The sequence below is a fragment of the Nerophis lumbriciformis genome, linkage group LG17 (assembly GCF_033978685.3).
Source record: "Nerophis lumbriciformis linkage group LG17, RoL_Nlum_v2.1, whole genome shotgun sequence".
Classification (NCBI taxonomy): domain Eukaryota; kingdom Metazoa; phylum Chordata; class Actinopteri; order Syngnathiformes; family Syngnathidae; genus Nerophis; species Nerophis lumbriciformis.
In genome coordinates this window covers 5,734,232-5,754,760 of record NC_084564.2, presented here as the reverse complement: position 1 = coordinate 5,754,760, position 20,529 = coordinate 5,734,232, and the positions used below count along the sequence as shown (strand labels likewise).

Genomic DNA, 20,529 nt, shown 5'->3' with positions numbered 1-20,529 from the left:
CTGCAGGGCAAACATTAGCTAACCAGAAGGCAATAACAATGTAAACAAAAAACACCTGCTTAAAAGATCTAATACAAACATTTATATGCACGTACAACACTTAGAACTTTTAGCATATCAGTATGTGGAATTAAATTATGGAATGGATTAAGTAAAGAAGTTAAAAATTGTACTGATATGATCCAGTTCAAGAGGTTGTTCAAAATAATAGTGCTTACAGAGTACAAAGAAGAAGAATTATGAGAAATGCTTTCAACCTTATTGAAAATAAGATATTCTTCATCTCAGTATGTTAATAATGACTGAATTAATTAATTAATTACATATTACAAAACTGTTGTATACTAATTCATAGATGTTATTTTATTATATAAAAAGGTCAGTAAATGATTCTATATATTTGTAAACGCTTTGAAGTGGGAAAGGGGTAGGATTAAATAAGCTTTGCTTCTTCCTACTCCTTTTCGGGCATGATGTAAAATGAAATGATATGAAATTGTGTGATGTATTATGATGTAAGTGTGTTCATGTTCGAAATAAACTAAAAAAAAAGAAAGAAATGTCCCTGAGGAATGCAAGGTGGGAGTACTGTAATTACCTAACGTTACATTATTATTTTCCATAACAATTTAGCCCCCTCCACAATATTAACCCGACGTTAAAACAGAACTAGCCATTTATTGATTAGCAATTGCCGAATCATGTAGCATTAGCTTAATGCTAAAAAGTCAGGTTACTTTCACATTCTGTAACAGACAAATAATTTCATGTAGGCTAACGTTACATTATTATTTTCCATAACAATTTAGCCCCCTCCACAATATTAACCCGACGTTAAAACAGAGCTAGCTATTTATTGATTAGCAATTGCCGAATCATGTAGCATTAGCTTAATGCTAAAAAGCCAGGTTACTTTCACATTCTGTAACAGACAAATAATTTCATGTAGGCTAACGTTACCTACCTGCTACTTCTGTCTTTTCTCGTTTCTCCTCCTCTTCTTTTCTCTTTTTTCTACCCTGGGCACCTGACAGTTTTGGCCGTTTTGACATCTTGTGTTGATTTTTTGATGTGGTGACGTCCAAAAAGAGTCATGATACGGGAAGGGAGGGGGCTTTACTTTGCATTTTAATTAACGTGGGATTATTTTTTGTATTTAGAAATAATACTACCAACTTTTTTCTTTTTTTTCTCCTACATTTGTGGCACTGGCGTGGCGCCCCCTGATGGACGGCGCCCTTAGCATTTGCCTATACGGCCTATGCCACGGGCCGGCCCTGCTTCACTGATTCGAGTATTTGGCGAGCTCCTTTTTGTCCTACTAATTTTGGCGGTCCTTGAACTCACCATAGTTAGTTTACATGTATAACTTTCTCCGACTTTCTAGGACGTGTTTTATGCCACTTCTTTTTCTGTCTCATATTGTCCACCAAAATGTTAACGTTGTGTGTGAATGCACAAAGGTGAGTTTTGTTGTTACTGACTTGTGTGAAGTGCTAATCAGACATATTTGGTCACTGCTAGCTAATCGATACTAACATGCTATTTAGGCTAGCTATATGTACATATTGCATCATTATGCCTCATTTGTAGCTATATTTGAGGTAATTTAGTTTCCTTTAAGTCCTCTTAATTCAATTTATATCTCATGACATCTGTATGTAATATGGCTTTTAATTTTTTGCGGCTCCAGACAGATTTGTTTTTGTATTTTTGGTCCAAAATGGCTCTTTCGACATTTTGGGTTGCCGACCCCTGCGCAAGGGGGAAGGGGGTGACGTCACAAATTGCCAAATACTTTTGGCAATATAGTGTATCTTGACATGGTAGTGGGCTAACTTCACACAGGTAATTCATTGGGATTCAAGTTCACACAAAGGGAAGAAAAAACATTTATTTAAAAATAAAAACTATATATGCAGTATATTTTTCTTGTTGCGGAAACACCGGAAGTGACGTTTGAATTTAACTGCGCAGTTGCGGACACAGCGGAAGTGACGGGCATTGCCTCTTGGACGCCGTAAATTCGCCATTGAACCTCCGCGTAAGACATACGTAATACCTGCTAAAGCTCTCCCGTTTGTGTGTTTTTTTTAAACGCATTCGGTGTTCGGAAGTGACCTACCCGGTGACACATACCTTGCCCAGGCTGGTGTAGGGTTTTTTTTTACGTTTGGAGGTGAAGAATAAATCGAGTCAAGCTGGGGAGAAGGTAAAGCGCGTGGTTGCCATTGTTTTTGAGCAGGTTGAGCGCGAGGCCTACAACTACTACTCTACTCTCACTTCGTAGCATTCATTTCCTCAACGCATCTACAATATTCGTGTTTGTAACATATACATGTGATGTTTGGGAATAGTCTCGAAATGTTTATGTTGGGCAGTAAATGGACGTTGAGTGTCGAGGGTCTTTGCTTGCTAAAAAAAAACGGGCTTCATCCGCCATTAAGACAATCGCGAGCCGTTAATGATTAGCGAACACCGCTAACGCACGCCATTAAGCAAAGAACAGGTTATATTAGTTTTGTAAAATATATTTTTCCATTATACGTCAACTGAGGCACTATTAAAGGCCTGTGAAAAGTTGGTAAAGATGGCTTAGTCAGATCTAGGTTATATGGGCAACCAGCTAACAAGGCTACACGATGTTAGCCGCGGTGGGCATGACGTCATTTTCCAAAGATCGGCTACTTAAATTGTACCCAAACGCTTTTCTAGTTAATACTGTCTTATTTGTTTCCGTTTCATTTGTTACTGAAAAATCATTTGGGCCCGGTACAAATGGAATGAGGATGTAAGCGAGCAAGGCCGCGTTTGGCGCCATAGGCCCCGTTTACACTAAACCGGATAAGGTTATTGTTGTTTTTCAACTAATGTGCCGTGAGATAGTCTGGTGTGCCGCGGGAGAATATGTAATTTTGCCTATTTGGGTTAAAAATATTTTTTGCAAACCAGTAATAGTAATCTGCAAATGTGCCGTTGTTGAGTGTCGGTGCTGTCGAGAGCTCGGCAGAGTAACCATATTGTACTCTTCCATATCAGTAGGTGGCAGCCGGTAGATAATTGCTTTGTAGATGTCGGGAACATGGTTTGTTGTGATTAGGGCTGCAACAACTAATCGATTAAAATCTATTATAAAAATAGTTGGCGATTAATTTAGTTAGAGATTCGTTCCTGGTTTGGTGGCTGCAGGATTAGGTCTCTGCTTTTTGCAGATGATGTGGTCCTGGTGGCTTCATCTGGCCAGGATCTTCAGCTCTCACTGGATCGGTTCGCAGCTGAGTGTGAAGCGACTGGGATGAGAATCAGCACCTCCAAGTCCGAGTCCATGGTTCTCGCCCGGAAGAGGGTGGAGTGCCATCTCCGGGTTGGGGGGGAGATCTTGCCCCAAGTGGAGGAGTTCAAGTACCTCGGAGTCTTGTTCACGAGTGAGGGAAGAGTGGATCGTGAGATCGACAGGCGGATCGGTGCGGCGTCTTCAGTAATGCGGACGCTGTATCGATCCGTTGTGGTGAAGAAGGAGCTGAGCCGGAAGGCAAAGCTCTCAATTTACCGGTCGATCTACGTTCCCATCCTCACCTATGGTCATGAGCTTTGGGTTATGACCGAAAGGACAAGATCACGGGTACAAGCGGCCGAAATGAGTTTCCTCCGCCGGGTGGCGGGGCTCTCCCTTAGAGATAGGGTGAGAAGCTCTGCCATCCGGGGGGAGCTCAAAGTAAAGCCGCTGCTCCTCCACATGGAGAGGAGCCAGATGAGGTGGTTCGGGCATCTGGTCAGGATGCCACCCGAACGCCTCCCTAGGGAGGTGTTTAGGGCACGTCCGACCGGTAGGAGGCCGCGGGGAAGACCCAGGACACGTTGGGAAGACTATGTCTCCCGGCTGGCCTGGGAACGCCTCGGGGTCCCACAGGAAGAGCTGGACGAAGTGGCTGGGGAGAGGGAAGTCTGGGCTTCCCTGCTTAGGCTGCTGCCCCCGCGACCCGACCTCGGATAAGCGGAAGAAGATGGATGGATTCATTGGAGCTATGCGCAGAGGCTACGTTTTTTTTTGTTTTTTTAACCTTTATTTATAAACTGCAACATTTACAATAAGCTGAGAAACAATAATCAAAATAATAGAGGTGTAACAATACGTGTATTTGTATCGAACCGTTTTGGTACGGGGGTTTCGTTTCGGTGCGGAAGTGTACCGAACGAGTTTCCACACGGACATATTAAGTAGCGTACTGCACATTGCGTAAACAAAATGCCGGACATTTGAGGCATTTAAGAAACACCGCCCTGAGAGCTCCGCAAAAGAGGACATGTTCGGTGAAAAGAGGACGTATGGTCAGTCTATCCTAGCCCGTTAGCTGCTAGCATGTTAGCAAAAGAGGACATGTCCAGTGAAACCGATCGCTGCTAGCAGCTAACGGGATAGGTCCTGACCATGCGTCCTCTTTTCACCGGACATGTCCTCTGTCGGGTGGTGTTTCTTAAATGCCTCAAATGTCCGGCATTTTGAGTTAGGGTTGCGTGTATTTTCAATATACGTTCAGGGTTAAGAAGGTTAAAAACTAAACAAATTGGGAAGGTGCACAGCATTCGTGAGGGTGGGTAGAGACAGCGAGAGCGAGAGAGTTGTGATAAACGCGCATGCGTCGTCGGGCTCTGCTTTTTATCGATAGATTTATCAGATTTAATTTTTTATTATCTATAGCAGGAGTGAAGTGTGCATTTTTGTAACATTTTCCTTGTTTTATTTGGCAAGTTGAAAGAACATGGCGCAAGTATGCTGTTTATTTTCAATAAAATACTGGAAAGGATAGAAATGTAGTTTGTCTCTTTTATCCGATTATTAATCTGAGTAATAAACGACAGATTAATCGATTATCAAATTAATCGTTAGTTGCCGCCCTAGTTGTGATCACAATATGCAGACGACAGCGTGCAGGTAAAAAGGCGTCCGTCTAATGCTTAAACCAAAAATAAACAAAAGGCGAGTGCCGCTAAGAAAAGGCATTGAAGCTTAGGGAAGGCTATGCAAAACGAAACTACAACTGAACTGGTTGCAAAGTAAACAAAAACAGAATGCTGGAAGACAGCAAAGACTTACAGCGTGTGGAGCAGAGGGCGTCCACAAATTACATCCGAACATGACATGACAATCAATGTTGTACAGAAGGCATGAAACTTCTACAGGAAAATACCAACAAAACAGGAAAAGCCACCAAAAGAAGAGCGCAAGACAAGAACTGAAACACTACACACAGGAAGACACCAAAAAAAAACCATTAAGTCACAGCGTGATATGACCGTACTTTGAGACAAGAGCTATAGTCATGCATGGTTGGTTATGGTTTGAATTCTTATCCAAAACTTGCGAGAACAACTTTTTATTGTCGATATCAGCTACTGAGTTTAATATTTTTATGTTTTCTGCTGGTGGTGTGCCTCCGCATTTTTTCAATGACAAAAATGTGCTTTGGCTCAAAAAATGTTGAAAAACACTGCACTACTGCATTGAGTTAACCATACAGTTATTTCAGTTACATTGTACAGCCTCTAGGTGGCGTAGTGAGTCAGACGGAAGAGAGGCGGCGAGGAGAGAAGAATGTAATTAGGTAAATACAGATACGGGAATAACGAGGCTGACTGGAAAGTAACACGTTCGTGTTGGTTATTACTACACACCCAGCATAACAGTTATCCAGGGTAAATCCCACCTTATCCGTATCCACACACAACATCTTGTGTGATTACTGTATTATGATGATAGTATATATCTGTATTAGGGCTGCAACTAACAACTAATTTGATCATCGATTAATCTGTCGATTATTACTTTGATTAATAATCGGATAAAAGAGACAAACTACATTTCTATCCTTTCCAGTATTTTATTGGGAAAAAACAGCATACTGGCACCATACTTATTTTGATTATTATTTCTCAGCTGTTTGTAAATGTTGCAGTTTATAAATAAAGGTTTATTTAAAAAAAAAAAGTAGCCTCTGCGCATAGCATAGATCCAACAAATCGATGACTAAATTAATCGCCAACTATTTTTATAATCGATTTAATCGATTGGTTGTTGCAGCCCTAATCTGTATCATGGACCCCGACTTAAACAAGTTGAAAAACTTATTCGGGTGTTATTATTTAGTGGTCAATTGTACGGAATATGTACTGTACTGTGCAATCTACTAATAAAAGTTTAAATCAATCAAACAATGCCACCGTTTAAGACCCCGTCCGTCGCAATGCGACCAAATACACATCCGCGGAAAATGCGCACGTTATAGTCACCTCCAGTGTTGCTTTGTAGAATATAATAGAATATATCTTTATTGTCATTGTACATTGTACAACGAAATTGTATGCACAACTAATTTAGTGCAAATTCATAATAACACACAAAAACATAAGAACATAGATAAATAGATTAAAATACATAAAAATACCAAGAACACAGTTCACACGCACAGTCATTATTGTCTTGTGTTCAGCGACACTATTGCTCTCGGGTAAAAAGTGTTCTTAAATCTGTTTGTCTGGCATTTTATTGTCCTGTATCTCCTGCCCGAGGGCAGCAGTTAAAAGTTTGTCCAGGGTGAGATGGGTCCCTTATGATGTTTTGGGCCTTTTTGAGGCACCTGGCACTGTACAGTTCATCTAATTTAACTTACCTGAAAAATATCTGGTGTTGTGGTATTTCAATTAACTGAAATCCAGTGTGCTGTGGGGCCTTATTGTAGTTAATCACACCTGAGCCATCATAAATTAATCAAATCTTTATTAGACATGTAAACACTGTGATAAAGAACATTTTACAACATTACAAGTAAGAAATAAAGATACATTATTTTTTTACAAGTAAACATGAAAAATTGCAAACTTCAAGCAGGTAAATAAATATATGATAAATAAAATTCAAATAAAAAAATACTATAAATGAAATAAACCAGGCATCTAGATATCTGGTCAGGACGCTCCTCACTCTTTTGCCTTCACCTTCATTGTCCATTAGTTTTTGGTGACTTTATATACTCTGGACCTAGACTTTGAGTCCGCGACACACATGGCGGACTATAACTGATACAGTCTGCTTTGCCAGTCCAAATGCATTTGCTGTTTTCCGTAGTTTTCCCTCGACGGCCAGGTAATACAAAGCACACGCTACCTTTTTTATCACATCCACGGGAGCTCGCATTCTCGTTGTTTCTCCTTCGACAAATGGACAAAGTTTTTTGCTAAGTAGAATCACAGCTGACCTGGACATTTGAAAGTTTTTTGCCGTCTGAGAAGTGTTGTATCCGAAATAGTTGCAATCGCTTCCTCCTTAAGGTATTCATTTGTGATTTCCACAAGCGTCTGTACAGACGGAAGGAGAAACACGGGCATATCTGGATGACTCGCCTTCATATTTCCAGTGGTTAGCTCCGAGTTACGAAACCACTTTATTATGAAGCTGGCTGTGGCGCGTTCTTTCTGACGTCACTTCCTTTCCAAACTCAGTTTGTAAACGATCAATGAGTCCATACAAAGCTAAGAGCCGGAGATTCAAGAAATACACGGCACACGTACCCGTGTATTACCCCATTTAAGGTCCGAGCAGGGGGACCTTAAATGATAGTTTAGTGTAGCTGAAACGGGGCTTAGGCTAAATAATTATTTGTTTAAGGGGTTATCCAGCTTAGTGTAGACATGGCGCTGCTTCCTCACCTAATTCCGATCGGATTAAACAATCAATCAAACACTGTAATTGTTTTATTTACCACTGCTAATGTTTTTCTACAGCCAGGAAATGTCCTACTACTCATCGTCCCGCAGTTCGTCCAGGGCGTCGGACTGTAAGGTGTACGTGGGTGACCTGGGCAATGGTGCCGCCAAGGGGGAGTTGGAACGGGCGTTCAGCTACTATGGCCCGCTGAGGACCGTCTGGGTGGCCAGGAACCCGCCAGGGTTTGCTTTTGTGGAGTTTGAGGATCCAAGAGATGCTGAAGATGCTGTTAAAGGCACGGATGGGAAGTGAGTACATTGTACACAAAGTAGTATACTTTCACTGGTTATTAGTTCTGAGATAGGTTAGGGCTACAGCAATCGATTATTTCGGTAGGTGAGTATTCTCTCGGTTAATGTACAATTAATAAAATGATCGGTTAAAACACTTTATAGCCTATGTGCGTTTTTCAGTAGAAATAGATTAAATAAAGATTGTTTTTACTAAATTGGCCCTAGTGTGTGAATGTTGTCTATCTGTGTTGGCCCTGCGATGAGGTGGCCACTTGTCCAGGGTGTACCCTGACTACCGTCCGAATGCAGCTGAGATAGGCTCCAGCGACCCCGAAGGGATAAGCGGTAGAGGATGGATGGATGTTTTTGCTAGCAACAGCATCCTTTTTGTAATAAATGCACATCATTAACATTTAAATTGTACTGTTAACATGTGTGCATTAATATAAGTTTTTTTTTTTTATATCCACTTTTCACAGACCGTGGCACCCACACACCATGGCTCTCGTGCTTGTATTCTGGGCAGTCCATGCTATTCCGTTTTTATATATATCAAATAATTTTATGTTTCCCTTCCCACAAATTATAAGAAATCCAAGATTAGTAGTACACAAAAACCAGTAGTATGTTCCCATGGTTAAAAAGTTAAAGTTAAAGTTAAAGTACCAATGATTGTCACACACACACTAGGTGTGGCGAAATTATTCTCTGCATTTGACCCATCACCCTTGATCACCCCCTGGGAGGTGAGGGGAGCAGTGGGCAGCAGCAGTGGCCGCGCCCGGGAATCATTTTGGTGATTTAACCCCCAATTCCAACCCTTGATACTGAGTGCCAAGCAGGGAGGCAATGGGTCCCATTTTTATAGTCTTTGGTATGACTCGGCCGGGGTTTGAACTCACAACCTACCGATCTCAGGGCGGACACTCTAACCACTAGGCCACAATTGACAGCTGGAGTCAAGTTGTGGCCTGTGGAGGTAGTGTGGTGGTGTAAGTAGTTAAAGAAAAAAAAGACAATAGTGCAAACTATTAAATATATTTAAAAAAATTAAGTGTGACATTGAGGGATTCAGTCCAGGTTCCCATATTTTTCTTAAAAGTTGTGCATTAAAAAAAATGTTTTCGTCTGTTATAAATTTGTATTAGTTTGACTCAAACAAATCGAAAGAACAAAAATATAAATCTTCTATAAAGTGTTTTCTCAATTTATTAGTCGTCGTAGTCCTAAAGTTAGTACCCAGTTAAACTCCTCCTTTATCATCAAGTGCATACATGCATGGTTGTTACTGGGCAGAAATTGTCTTGTAAGCTTTAAGGAGTTGTTGCTTGTTGCCCAAAGGCTCTTGTGTGGGTCACGTGTACGAGTGGAGATGTCAACTGGCATGTCCAGGAAGGGCCGCGGACGCCCCAGCCGTCGCCAGTTTGACCCAAATGACCGCTGTTACCAGTGTGGGGACCGCGGTCATTATGCCTATGACTGCTACCGCTTCAGCAAGCGAGGAGGAGGAGGAGGACGCCGCAGCAGCAGGTAAAAAATGTGCTTGAGGCTGCGTAATATAATACATTTCCTTATAAGTGCTCCACAACTTAACCTAAACTTTTTTTTTTGTGTGTGTGGTAGGTCCCGATCCCATTCTCGATCACGGTCCAGGTCCAGATCTCGTGGGCGCCGCTACCGCTCCCGTTCTCACTCTCGCAGCCGTAGCCGCAGCAGGTAGGAAAGACTCTAAAATGTTAATTGATTAGTTGTCCTTTGAAGTACAAGTACAGTGGAAAAAAATAGTTGCCTATATATTGAGGCTATTATCATGTATATCTGATTTATGACACTGAAAGACTTACAAAGTTTGCGAGTAATCAGATCAAAATAGTACCAATTTCCCAGAGATTCCCGAGATATTTTGAGAGATAATGAGTTATCCAGAAATGTAATCGCATGACATAGAGGTAGGGACAACAGATCCCTTCATCAACAACAACAATGCAAGTCATGCAGACTTTGTGAGAGCCAACAACGAATACTTTCGGGGGGAAATATGATCCAAACTTATATTGTTGATCCTGAATATACCGTATTTTCCGCACCATAAGCCGCCCTGTGTTATAAGCCGCGCCTTCAATGAACGGCATATTTCAAAACTTTGTCCACCTATAAGCCGCCCCGTGTTGTAAGCCGCATCTAACTGCGCTAAAGGGAATGTCAAAAAAACAGTCAGATAGGTCAGTCAAACTTTAATAATATATTAAAAACCAGCGTGATGTGGGCGCGCATGGAGTCGTATATCAACATGGACGGAGCTGCGTGAAAAAAGCCACCCGGCCTCTTCGCGTAAACTTCCCTCACTCGCTCATCTTTTCTTCATCCATCCATCCCTTCGAGTTAGCTTTTATGATGACGCCGGCTGGAAAGGTCTCTTTTGGCAAGGTCTTCCTTTTGAATATCACCATGGGTGGAAGTTTCTGGCCATTAGCATGGCAAGCTAGAACCACAGTGAAGGATGACTTCTCATTCCCTGTGGTGCGAATATTCACCGTACGTGCTCCCGTTGTATCCACAGTGCGGTTCACAGGAATATCAAAAGTCAGTGGAACCTCGTCCATGTTGATAATGTTCTCTGGCCGGATCTTTTTTTCAGCTATCTTGTTTTTACAATATGCACGGAAAGTAGCCAGCTTTTCTTGAAAGTCTTTAGGCAGTTGCTGTGAAATAGTAGTCCGTGTGCGGATGGAGAGATTGCGTCTTTTCATGAACCAGAAACCTGTCGCTTAGTAGGAGCCATTTTGTGGTCTTTCCAGATGTAAACACACAAAGGAAATGAAACGTAATATCCGCGCGCTTCTTCTTCTTCTACGGGGGCGGGTGGTTGCTTACAGTAGAAGAAGAAGTGCTTCCTCTTCTATGGGGGCGGGTGCTTACCTTGGCGGTTGCTTGCGTAGAAGAAGAAGCGCTTCCTCTTCTACGGGGAAAAAAGATGGCGGCTGTTTACCGTAGTTGCGAGACCTAAACTTTATGAAAATGAATCTTAATATTAATCCATATATAAAGCGCACCGGGTTATAAGCCGCACTGTCAGCTTTTGAGTAAATTTGTGGTTTTTAGGTGCGGCTAATAGTGCGGAAAATACGGTAATAAGGATGAGCTACAGGTTTTGGAAGCTCTGCTATACAGATCCAGCTTTTGTGAAACACTAAGCATCATGTAGCATTATTGCTAAGTGCTAGACAAGAAATACAAACTACAAACATAATAAAGCGATAGCTTACTGTACAATGTCTGCTTTCACTTCGATGACGACTGATATGATGTCTATATCTTCCATGGGGGTTAACAAGGAAAAGTTTCCCTGTAGACACTGTCTTCGGTTATGTGTGTCTGTCCATTTCCAGGTACAAATTGGATGTTACAGATGAACAACTCATAGATTTCTGGCTAAATCCTCCTAATATCCAGATGAGAGGCATGATTTATAATCTAGAATAACTTTGACGAGTCGAGACGTGATGATGCGGGAGCAGCAGGACATCGCGGCCATCTCACAATACAGCAGCGGAGGGCCACTTCGCTGTGTGTTATCAACCCGCAGCTAAAAAATTGGTAGTCTGCGTTAGCGTTTATAATAACATCGCTAATATTTAGGTCACAAAATCTATAGGGAGTATCGATGGTGGGTTTTGGATTGTTATTTAGAGGGTTTTGTGGGCCTAATAGAGAGCCTGCATTGATGGACTATTTATTTATTTACGATTTAAGAATACATAAAAAATTTGTGTCTTATATAGGAATTGGGAATGATGGACAGCACATCTCTCTCTAATTTTTGCGTATTTCCAGTCCGACACTGGTCCGAGTGCAGAAGCGTTACTCCAGTGACGTCAATCTACGGAAATTACAGAAGACGTTCAAAGTGGAGTATTCAAAATGGCCGCCTGAAATTGTGGCATTTTGTGATGTTTTGCGGTATTTTCATATACTTTGCTGGTTGAAAATACAATTGGATATGGTTTAATGGATACAATTAAACACAATTATGCATATAAAGTCAACTTTTTTTTCCACTTTACTGGTACTTTAAAAGACCCAGTTTGAAATGACAGTGTAGAAGATTAAACGTTAAAACTTCTTGGTCACATTGATAACTACTTAATCACCGTTATTGTCTCCAATTACATTGACTTCTACTTTTTCCCAGGAGCCGCCGCCGCTCCCCATCATACTCAAGGCGCAGGAGCAGGTAAGATAAAATTTGGCCCAATGAGCTTTACTGTGCTCACATCTCTTTTTTTGGTCTGGACCAAAATGTAAAAAGATATCTGGTGTGTACCTGAGTGCAGGTCGGTTAGCGTTCTAATTTATTTTTGTCAGCCTTTGCATAAAGTGGTGATAGAGAAAAGCCTCCAACTTAATGAGGAAGTTCACAAAATATTTTTATAGAGCCATGTTTCTATGAACACCATCACGTAGGCCTGGGCAATATATCGGTTTTATGGATATATTGAAGTTTTTTGTTGCAGACGGTTTAAAAAATAAAAACGTTTTTATTTAAATCGATACTCTGTAGTAACGATGGAATTCGGCCTGTGCCTATAAAAGTACTGAATCCCTAACGCGCTTCATCAACCTTCATGCAACCTTCAGCAATCCAGTAATCCATAGGCCAATATTACTGCATCATTAAAACACACCTTGCTTAAATGCACACCCACCTAACACACTAATTCATTGTTTTGATTTATGTGATATGATAAGGTCTGTGCTGTGCACATGAATGCTATATATAAATATTTTTGGCTGAGTGTAATTGTTATAAATCGAAACACAGTGATGGATCTGTGTGGTCTTTTTAAGATGACGTTACGGCATTTCACTTGCACTGCAAACATACTTGACTTGTTTAAGATTTTAAAAACAGGTGTTGATATATGACTTCCCTGCTGTGAGATGTTAGACTTAGAGACTTAGACTTCCTTTTATTGTCATTAAAATTTTAACTTTACAGTACAGATAAGAACGATATGTTGCAGTAGCTTGTTGTAGTGCAGGATAAAAGAGCAATAAAGTGCAGATATAAATAAATAGATTACTGTACAGATAAATATATTGCACTTTTGCATATGCATCCATGTTTATGGATGTATGTTATATTGTCTTTATATTCCAGCGAGTTAATCCGTGTTTGGGGGATTATTATGATCCGTTCAAGAGTCTTATGGCCTGAGGGAAGAAGCTGTTACAGAACCTGGAATTTCTGCTACGGAGGCTGCAGAACCTCTTTCTGGAGACCAGCAGTGAAAACAGTCCTTGGTGGGAGGAGTCTACAGATTTTCTGAGCCCTGGTCAGGCAGCGGCTTTTTGCGATTTCCTGGATAGTTGTTAGATGTTACATGATGTTGATGGTGTACAAACTCCTTCGGTAATTAATATGCATTTTTTTCACACCTTTTGCACCAATTACATACAGTAACGGCGATAATGATATTGGTCCTGATAAAATCCTATATACCGTATTTTGCGGACTATAAGTCGGTTTTTTTCATAGTTTGGCCGGGGGTGCGACTTATACTCAGGAGCGAACTTATGTGTGAAATTATTAACACATTACCGTAAAATATCAAATAATATTATTTAGCTCATTCACGTAAGAGACTAGACGTATAAGATTTCATTGGATTTAGCAATTAGGAGTGACAGATTGTTTGGTAAACGTATAGCATGTTCTATATGTTTATTTGTATGACTCTTACCATAATATGTTACGTTAACATACCAGGCACGTTCTCAGTTGGTTATTTATGCCTCATATAACGTACACTTATTCAGCCTGTTGTTCACCATTCTTTCTTTATTTTAAATTGCCTTTCAAATGTCTATTCTTGGTGTTGGGTTTTATCAAATACATTTTCCCCAAAAATGCGACTTATACTCCAGTGCGACTTATGTTTTTTTCCTTCTTTATTATGCATTTTCGGCCGGTGCGAAAAATACGGTACATCCCTACTGACGACTTCACTGAGCTCTAACTAGCAATGTGATCCTTGGTTGAAAAGATCTGTTTAATTACTGCATTTACACTTTTGGCAATGACATTGACGCTTTTTTGTTTTTCCCGCTCTACTTTCTATTAAAGGGGAACTGCACTTAAAGACATGTCTCTCTTTTTTAGAATTCTAAAGATTTTTTTTTTTAATGCTTGCGAGATGCGGCTAATGGGTCACCGTTGTAGCCCTCTAAAACAACTTTGAAACCCTCCAATGTTTTATGTACAAGCTGCAAGTGTATGTATATTGTAAACAGACACATTCATAAAAATATGTAAAATGTACAATATTTACTGTATTTTAGGCAATACCAAAACTTATTTCTTACGCGCATATATTTCCGTTCCCATAAAAACGCACTTTCGGCAACAAATGTGTTTCTACTTCCGGAAACAAATGCTTGTGTGTTTTAATCATGGCAGGCAGACAGACAACGAAGACAACTATTTTTGGACAAATGAGGATTCACAACATTATCTATTTTAACCTGAATAAAAGGAGTAGGGCTGGGGGATATGGACGAAAAAGTATATCTTGATATATTTTTACTTAAACTCGATATTCGATATATATCTCGATATGTATTTCCCAATGAAAATATACCGTATTTTCCGCACTATAAGGCGCACCTAAAAACCACAAATTTTCTCAAAAGCTAACAGTGCGCCTTATAACCCGGTGCGCTTTATTACGATTCATTTTCATAAAGTTTAGGTCTCGCAACTACGGTAAACAGCCGCCATCTTTTTTCCCCGTAGAAGAAGCGCGCGGTGCATGCTGGGATATGTGACGTTTCATTTCCATTTGTGTGTTTATGTAAAGACCCCAAATGGCTCCTATTAAGTGTGTTGTCTGTCTAATTATAAATAATGCAGACGAGGCGTGTTAACTGAGTTCTCAACGTTTTCTCACAGCGTGCTCATAACCACATTCGAACTCCCAGCATACAACATCGCTTCTCAGGGCTACTGCGCATGCTCGTAACTATCGTTGCATGCTGGGTAGTGTAGTTGTTATATTTGCTAGCTCATAACAGCACATTGAGAGACGCGCTTAATTCAATACTCGCCGTCATTCCGGGTGGATTGACAAAAGACCTCCAGCCGCTAGATATTGGTGTCAACAGGGCATTCGAAGCTAGACTGCTAACTGCGTGGGAACAATGGAAGACAGAAGGCGAACACACCTTCACTAAGACGAGTAGGCAGCGCCAGACGACGCCAACATCTGCCAGTGGATCGTAAATTTGCCCAACTTTTCACTTCGGACACCGAAGACGAAGGATTTACGAATGAAGAATAACTTCAGAAAGTAAGCGCTATGTTTATTTTGTGTGTTGTGACATTAACGTTCGAGCAACATTATGTTGCTATTGCGCTGCACTATTTTGAATTTTACTATGTTTGTGATTGCACATTTGCGTACATTTTGGGAGTGAACAGAGTTGTTAGAACGCTGGTTTTTAATATATTATTAAAGTTTGACTGACCTATCTGACTGTTTTTTTGACATTCCCTTTAGCGCAGCGTAGGCGCGGCTTATAGTCCGGGGCGGCTTATTGGTGGACAAAATTATGAAATATGTAATTCATAGAAGGTGCGGCTAATAATCCGGTGCGCCTTATAGTGCGGAAAATACGGTACATATAAAGATAATTCATTTTTGAGTGAAATTCACTGAAATTGAACTGAATGACAACTGTACTGTGAACAGTCAGTGGCACTTTTATTAACCCAGTTAGTTAAGATGGGTATTAACAGCACAGAAAATAAACTGTTTAAGTAGCACAGAATTACATAACCTAAATAAAATAGAAGAAAAATATTCTGTCTACATAAAATAGAAAAATATTCTATCTACGTAAAATAAATAACATAGCTGTGCAAATTTTACAAAATGTATCAAACTCGGATAAAAACTAAATTTGCTGGCAGGCACTTTTTAATTCCCAGTCAGGAAGGTTACAGTATGTACCGCATTTTCCGCACCATTTTTTTGATTGAATTATTTATTTCAAACCTGCACAGTACAACACACACTTTTTTTTTTTAAACATTTTGGCAGGGACATTTATGCAAGGCTTGAAAATACCATAAGCCGCCCTGGGTTATAAGCCGCGCCTTCAATGAACGGCATATTTCAAAACTTTGTCCACCTATAAGCCGCCCCGTGTTATAAGCCGCATCTAACTGCGCTAAAGGGAATGTCAAAAAAACAGTCAGATAGGTCAGTCAAACTTTAATAATATATTAAAAACCAGCGTTCTAACAACTCTGTTCACTCCCAAAATGTACGGTAATGTGCAATCACAAACATAGTAAAATTCAAAATAGTGCAGAGCAATAGCAACATAATGTTGCTCGAACATTAATGTCACAACACACAAAATAAACATAACACTCACTTTCTGAAGTTATTCTTCATTCATAAATCCCTCGAATTCTTCTCCTTCGGTGTCCGAATTAAAAAGTTGGGCGAATACGGGATCCAAAATGGCCGGCTCCGTCTCGTCCAGCAGTTCTGTGAATCCTGCCTTCCGGAAAGCTCGGACCACAGTTGTGACCGAAATATCCGCCCAGGCATTTACGATCCACTGGCAGATGTTGGCGTATGTCGTCTGGCGCTGTCTCCCTTTCTTAGTGAAGGTGTGTTCGCCTTCGGTCATCCATTGTTCCCACGCCGTTCGCAGTCGTGCTTTAAATGCCCTGTTGACACCAATATCGAGCGGTTGGAGTTCTTTGGTTAATCCACCCGGAATGACGGCGAGTGTTGTATTTGTGTGCTTCACTTGTTTTTTGACACCATCTGTGATGTAAGTTTAAATTCTGCGTTATACGCGTGTCGCTTAGTAGGAGCCATTTTGTGGTCTTTACAGATGTAAACACACAAATGAAATGAAACGCAATATCCGGGGGCTTCTTCTTCTACGGGGGCGGGTGGTTGCTTACAGTAGAAGAAGAAGCGCTTCCTCTTCTATGGGGGCGGGTGCTTACCTGGCGGTTGCTTACCATAGAAGAAGAAGCGCTTCCTCTTCTACGGGGAAAAAAGATGGCGGCTGTTTACCGTAGTTGCGAGACCGAAACTTTATGAAAATAAATATTTATATTAATCCATATATAAGGCGCACCGGGTTATAAGCCGCACTGTCAGCTTTTGTGAAAATTTGTGGTTTTTAGGTGCGGCTTATAGTGCGGAAAATACGGTGAATAAAGTATTTTTGGCGGTTTTTGGATGCATTTTCAAAATGATTTAGAGGCGGCATTGCTATCCACCTAGAACAAACCAATTGTTACAAATTAGAATGCAAAAATATACAAAACCTGTTGTCTTCTTGTCTCATAAAGATGGGAACATTTTCAAAAGAAAGTTAAATTCCCCTTCCAAGTTTTTTGCTAAATATCGTCAAGTTTTGCTTGTATTTTGTGACCCATCGGGTGTTGCTGCATCACTTAAGAAAAGATAGGTCTCTGTTCGCTCGTTATGGACCGGTCCTGAGTTCAGTGGACTATGTTCACACTAGACCAGATGGTTTGTTACGAGCAGAGCAAGTGGACTAGAGCTTTTTTTAACCAGACATAAAATTTATTAAACCTATGATCTTTCCTTTACCAGGTCTGGCTCTCAAGCCCGCTCCAAGTCCAGGACTCCAGTGAGAAGGTAAAAGTTGTCAAATTTGTCACTTTTTTGTTGATAAGGTCACTCTTTTCCACATATAAGGTGGAAATTAAAGCTGCATAATTGGCTCACTCCTATTCAGCTACTTACATCTTTGGGTTCTACAAAATTAAACGTATAAAAATGTCCTCCCACCCCCAGTCGTTCCAGGTCTCGTTCTCGGTCCAGATCAGCACCAAGACGCTCTGCCTCCCGCTCCCGCTCTCGGTCACAGTCGGCCAATCACAAGAAGAACAGGTAAACTTCAAGTCTCCCGCATGCGCAACAATTGAGCTCTAGTTTTTAGACCTGCCCGGTCCAGCAAATAACACTTAAGAGGAAGAGTTACCATTAGGTTCTAGATGATTCTGTCAGATATGTCAGCTGGAACTACAGCTGTTGATTTCCAGGAGACGATCAGTAGTCCAGCTAGTTACAGCTCCAGTCAGCCGTATTGACCAGATCTTTCTTCCAAACCTGGGGTATCTTACTGCCGCCGACCGCCTTCCATGCTGAGTGAGATGAGCGATCAGAGGACCCCCGACCCCTCTACCACCGCTGACATATTGGAATCATCGGCCTCTGCTGTCAGCCATGTTGGCGTGGCAGGGTATACTCTGCAACGTTTGGCTTGTGCGAAGTGTAGGGCTAAATAAGTCAAATGATGTTCTTTACTTTTTAATTAAGTTCAGCTAAAAGCTGAAGAGCGTCTTAACTATTAATATGTACTCTTGTTTGCTAAATTCATGTTTAGGCTGACCGAATGATAAATGTTACGCAAGTTCAATGAATTGATGATTCCCAGCCTGAGTGTGGCTAGACAAGAGAATTCAGATTTTTAAATGCAGAGCAGCAGCTAAAGTTTAAGATCTTTGCAGCAAAGTTTTGTTTATTTTTCATATTTTCTTTAAAGTGTGTGCTGGGAGCTGCGCACTGCGTTGACACTGCAGCTGATCCCAGGCCAAGGGTCTGCCAGCTGGCGGTGTGTACATCCTGCGGGAGGGTGACTAGGCGCTGAACTGAGATCAGCCTTCGCCTGGCGTTAGACAGCGAGAATCTCCCCCCGCGCAGTGAATGGGTGACCGTCTGTCCAACCGACGCACATGCTCAGACGAGATCAGCCCGTGCACACTTACAGTTGTTCTCCTAGAGTCACCCAGGCCGTCAGCCAGCCAGCCGGCAGATCTACCAGAGCGTCGGCATGAACGGTTCAGAGTTCGACCATTTAAAATCCATTACCTACCTACCAGACCCCCTACCTACCAGAGCTCTGCGGCCTCTGACTTAGCTTCTGAAAATGAGAGTGAGCTGACCTGAGATCAGTCTTCAAGAGCGTAGTCATCCGTCCTTCAGTGCTTTCAACCTTCGCTTCTCTGTACTTGTTTTTTCTGCCAGTGTCTCCAAAGGTAACGACAACCCCCTCTTTATCTACCCCCCCTTCCCCATGACAAGCTCATGTTTTATGGTCAAAGCAAATTCACAGGCTTCATGTGCAACGTGGGTGGTGAAAGCTAAAGATGATAATGAGCATGCTACGTGTGTGTGCTGTGAATGAGTGTTGTCGCAGGAGGCTCTATGGTGCGCACATTTCTGCCGTGCATGCCTTCAACATCAACAGAAACTATTACATGAAAACATTCAAATTCTGCAAGTAAACCAAACTGTTAAGTTCCGTGCCCCTTGTGGTGTTTAGTATCTTAGGAAGTAGTTGGGTGCAATTTGTCCTCACAATCCCAATTTCAGTAGTCAACTTTTTGGGTAGTCAGGTGATGAGTGGTTTCAGTTCACACGGGGGATTCACTTAGTCCCCTTTTTGTCTTGGGATACTTAAAAACATGTAAGGTAGATACACCACCTATATGCTTTTTATTTTATTTTTGTTTTTTACACTCAAGTTCTTCAGTGATGAAGTAGCTGGGTGTGTGTGTGTGTCTGTGGTATCCTCGTTCTTCCATTCTCCCTTACAGCACACTAACCTCTCTTTGTTTTTGTTTCAGTTGTTCCCGCTCAGCAACACCACCACCACCACCACGAAGTCCATCGCCAGCCGCCAACTGAGTGACAAACAAGACACCCCTCAATCCCAACCCCTGTTCTCTTTTACAGCAGCGCTCCCAAGTTTTCCATGTGTGGTTATGCTTCATTTCTTTCGGAGATAAAGTGCAGCTTCAGAACTGCTTTTTGATTGGCGGAAGGTTTTAGGACATCCTTCACATGTAGTTTGTATGAGAGGCAACGCCTACATCTGCATGGTGCTGTATGTTGCAGTGGACTTTTAATAGTGACATTCGAACACTTTTTTTGCTCCTGTGCGCTCATTAAGCACCCAATTCCTTAAATATGTATATTTCTGTCCTGCACTGCTCCCATCCATTTTTTTCTTCTCTCGAAGTTTGTGTGCTTAAAAAGATGTTCTCGGCCCTTCAGGTTATTCCTGTGTATTATTTGAAATTGTTTTTTGGTGATTCAGCTAGAATTTGGATGGGCTCCTGCTTGTACTGTTTGAGACGCTGGCATTTTTATTTTTCAATAAATCTTCCCAACATGCTTGTCGTTTTCTTGGAAGTAATTGAGCAAATGAACTTGTTTGAATCATGAAAGGCACAGGTTGAGCCAGGGGCGGCAACTTGAGGGTTCCAGGTTCGATTCCTGCTACCGCCATCCTTGTCATTGCCGTTGTGTCCTTGGGCAAGACACTTTACCCACACTGGTTTAAATGTACCGGTACCTTAGATATTGGGTTTCACTATGTAAAAGCGCTTTGAGTCACTAGAGAAAAGCGCTATATAAATATAATTCACTTAATTTAAGCTATATAGGCCTTGGAGGGAAAACTGCACCG

The 20,529-nt window shown here is 41.3% G+C and overlaps 1 protein-coding gene across 3 annotated transcripts; it reads left to right on the top strand.

Moving 5' to 3' along the window:
* The first annotated feature begins 1,953 nt into the window (after positions 1 to 1,953).
* Positions 1,954 to 20,234, top strand: srsf7a (serine and arginine rich splicing factor 7a). 3 transcript variants are annotated; one of them, XR_009816569.1, is made up of 9 exons: positions 1,954 to 2,044; positions 7,780 to 8,010; positions 9,337 to 9,522; positions 9,619 to 9,711; positions 12,188 to 12,229; positions 17,646 to 17,690; positions 17,850 to 17,945; positions 18,601 to 19,093; positions 19,685 to 20,234. XR_009816569.1 is itself a non-coding variant. In XM_061972310.2 (8 exons), the coding sequence occupies exons 2-8, from the start codon at positions 7,787 to 7,789 to the stop codon at positions 19,743 to 19,745; spliced, it is 747 nt and encodes a 248-aa protein (XP_061828294.1). In that variant the 5' UTR covers positions 1,991 to 2,212; positions 7,780 to 7,786; the 3' UTR covers positions 19,746 to 20,234. The 3 variants fall into 3 exon arrangements, 1 of the variants encoding a protein (XP_061828294.1); XR_009816568.1 differs by having other exon boundaries at positions 1,987 to 2,212; XM_061972310.2 differs by lacking the exon at positions 18,601 to 19,093 and having other exon boundaries at positions 1,991 to 2,212.
* Positions 20,235 to 20,529: the final 295 nt, after the last annotated feature.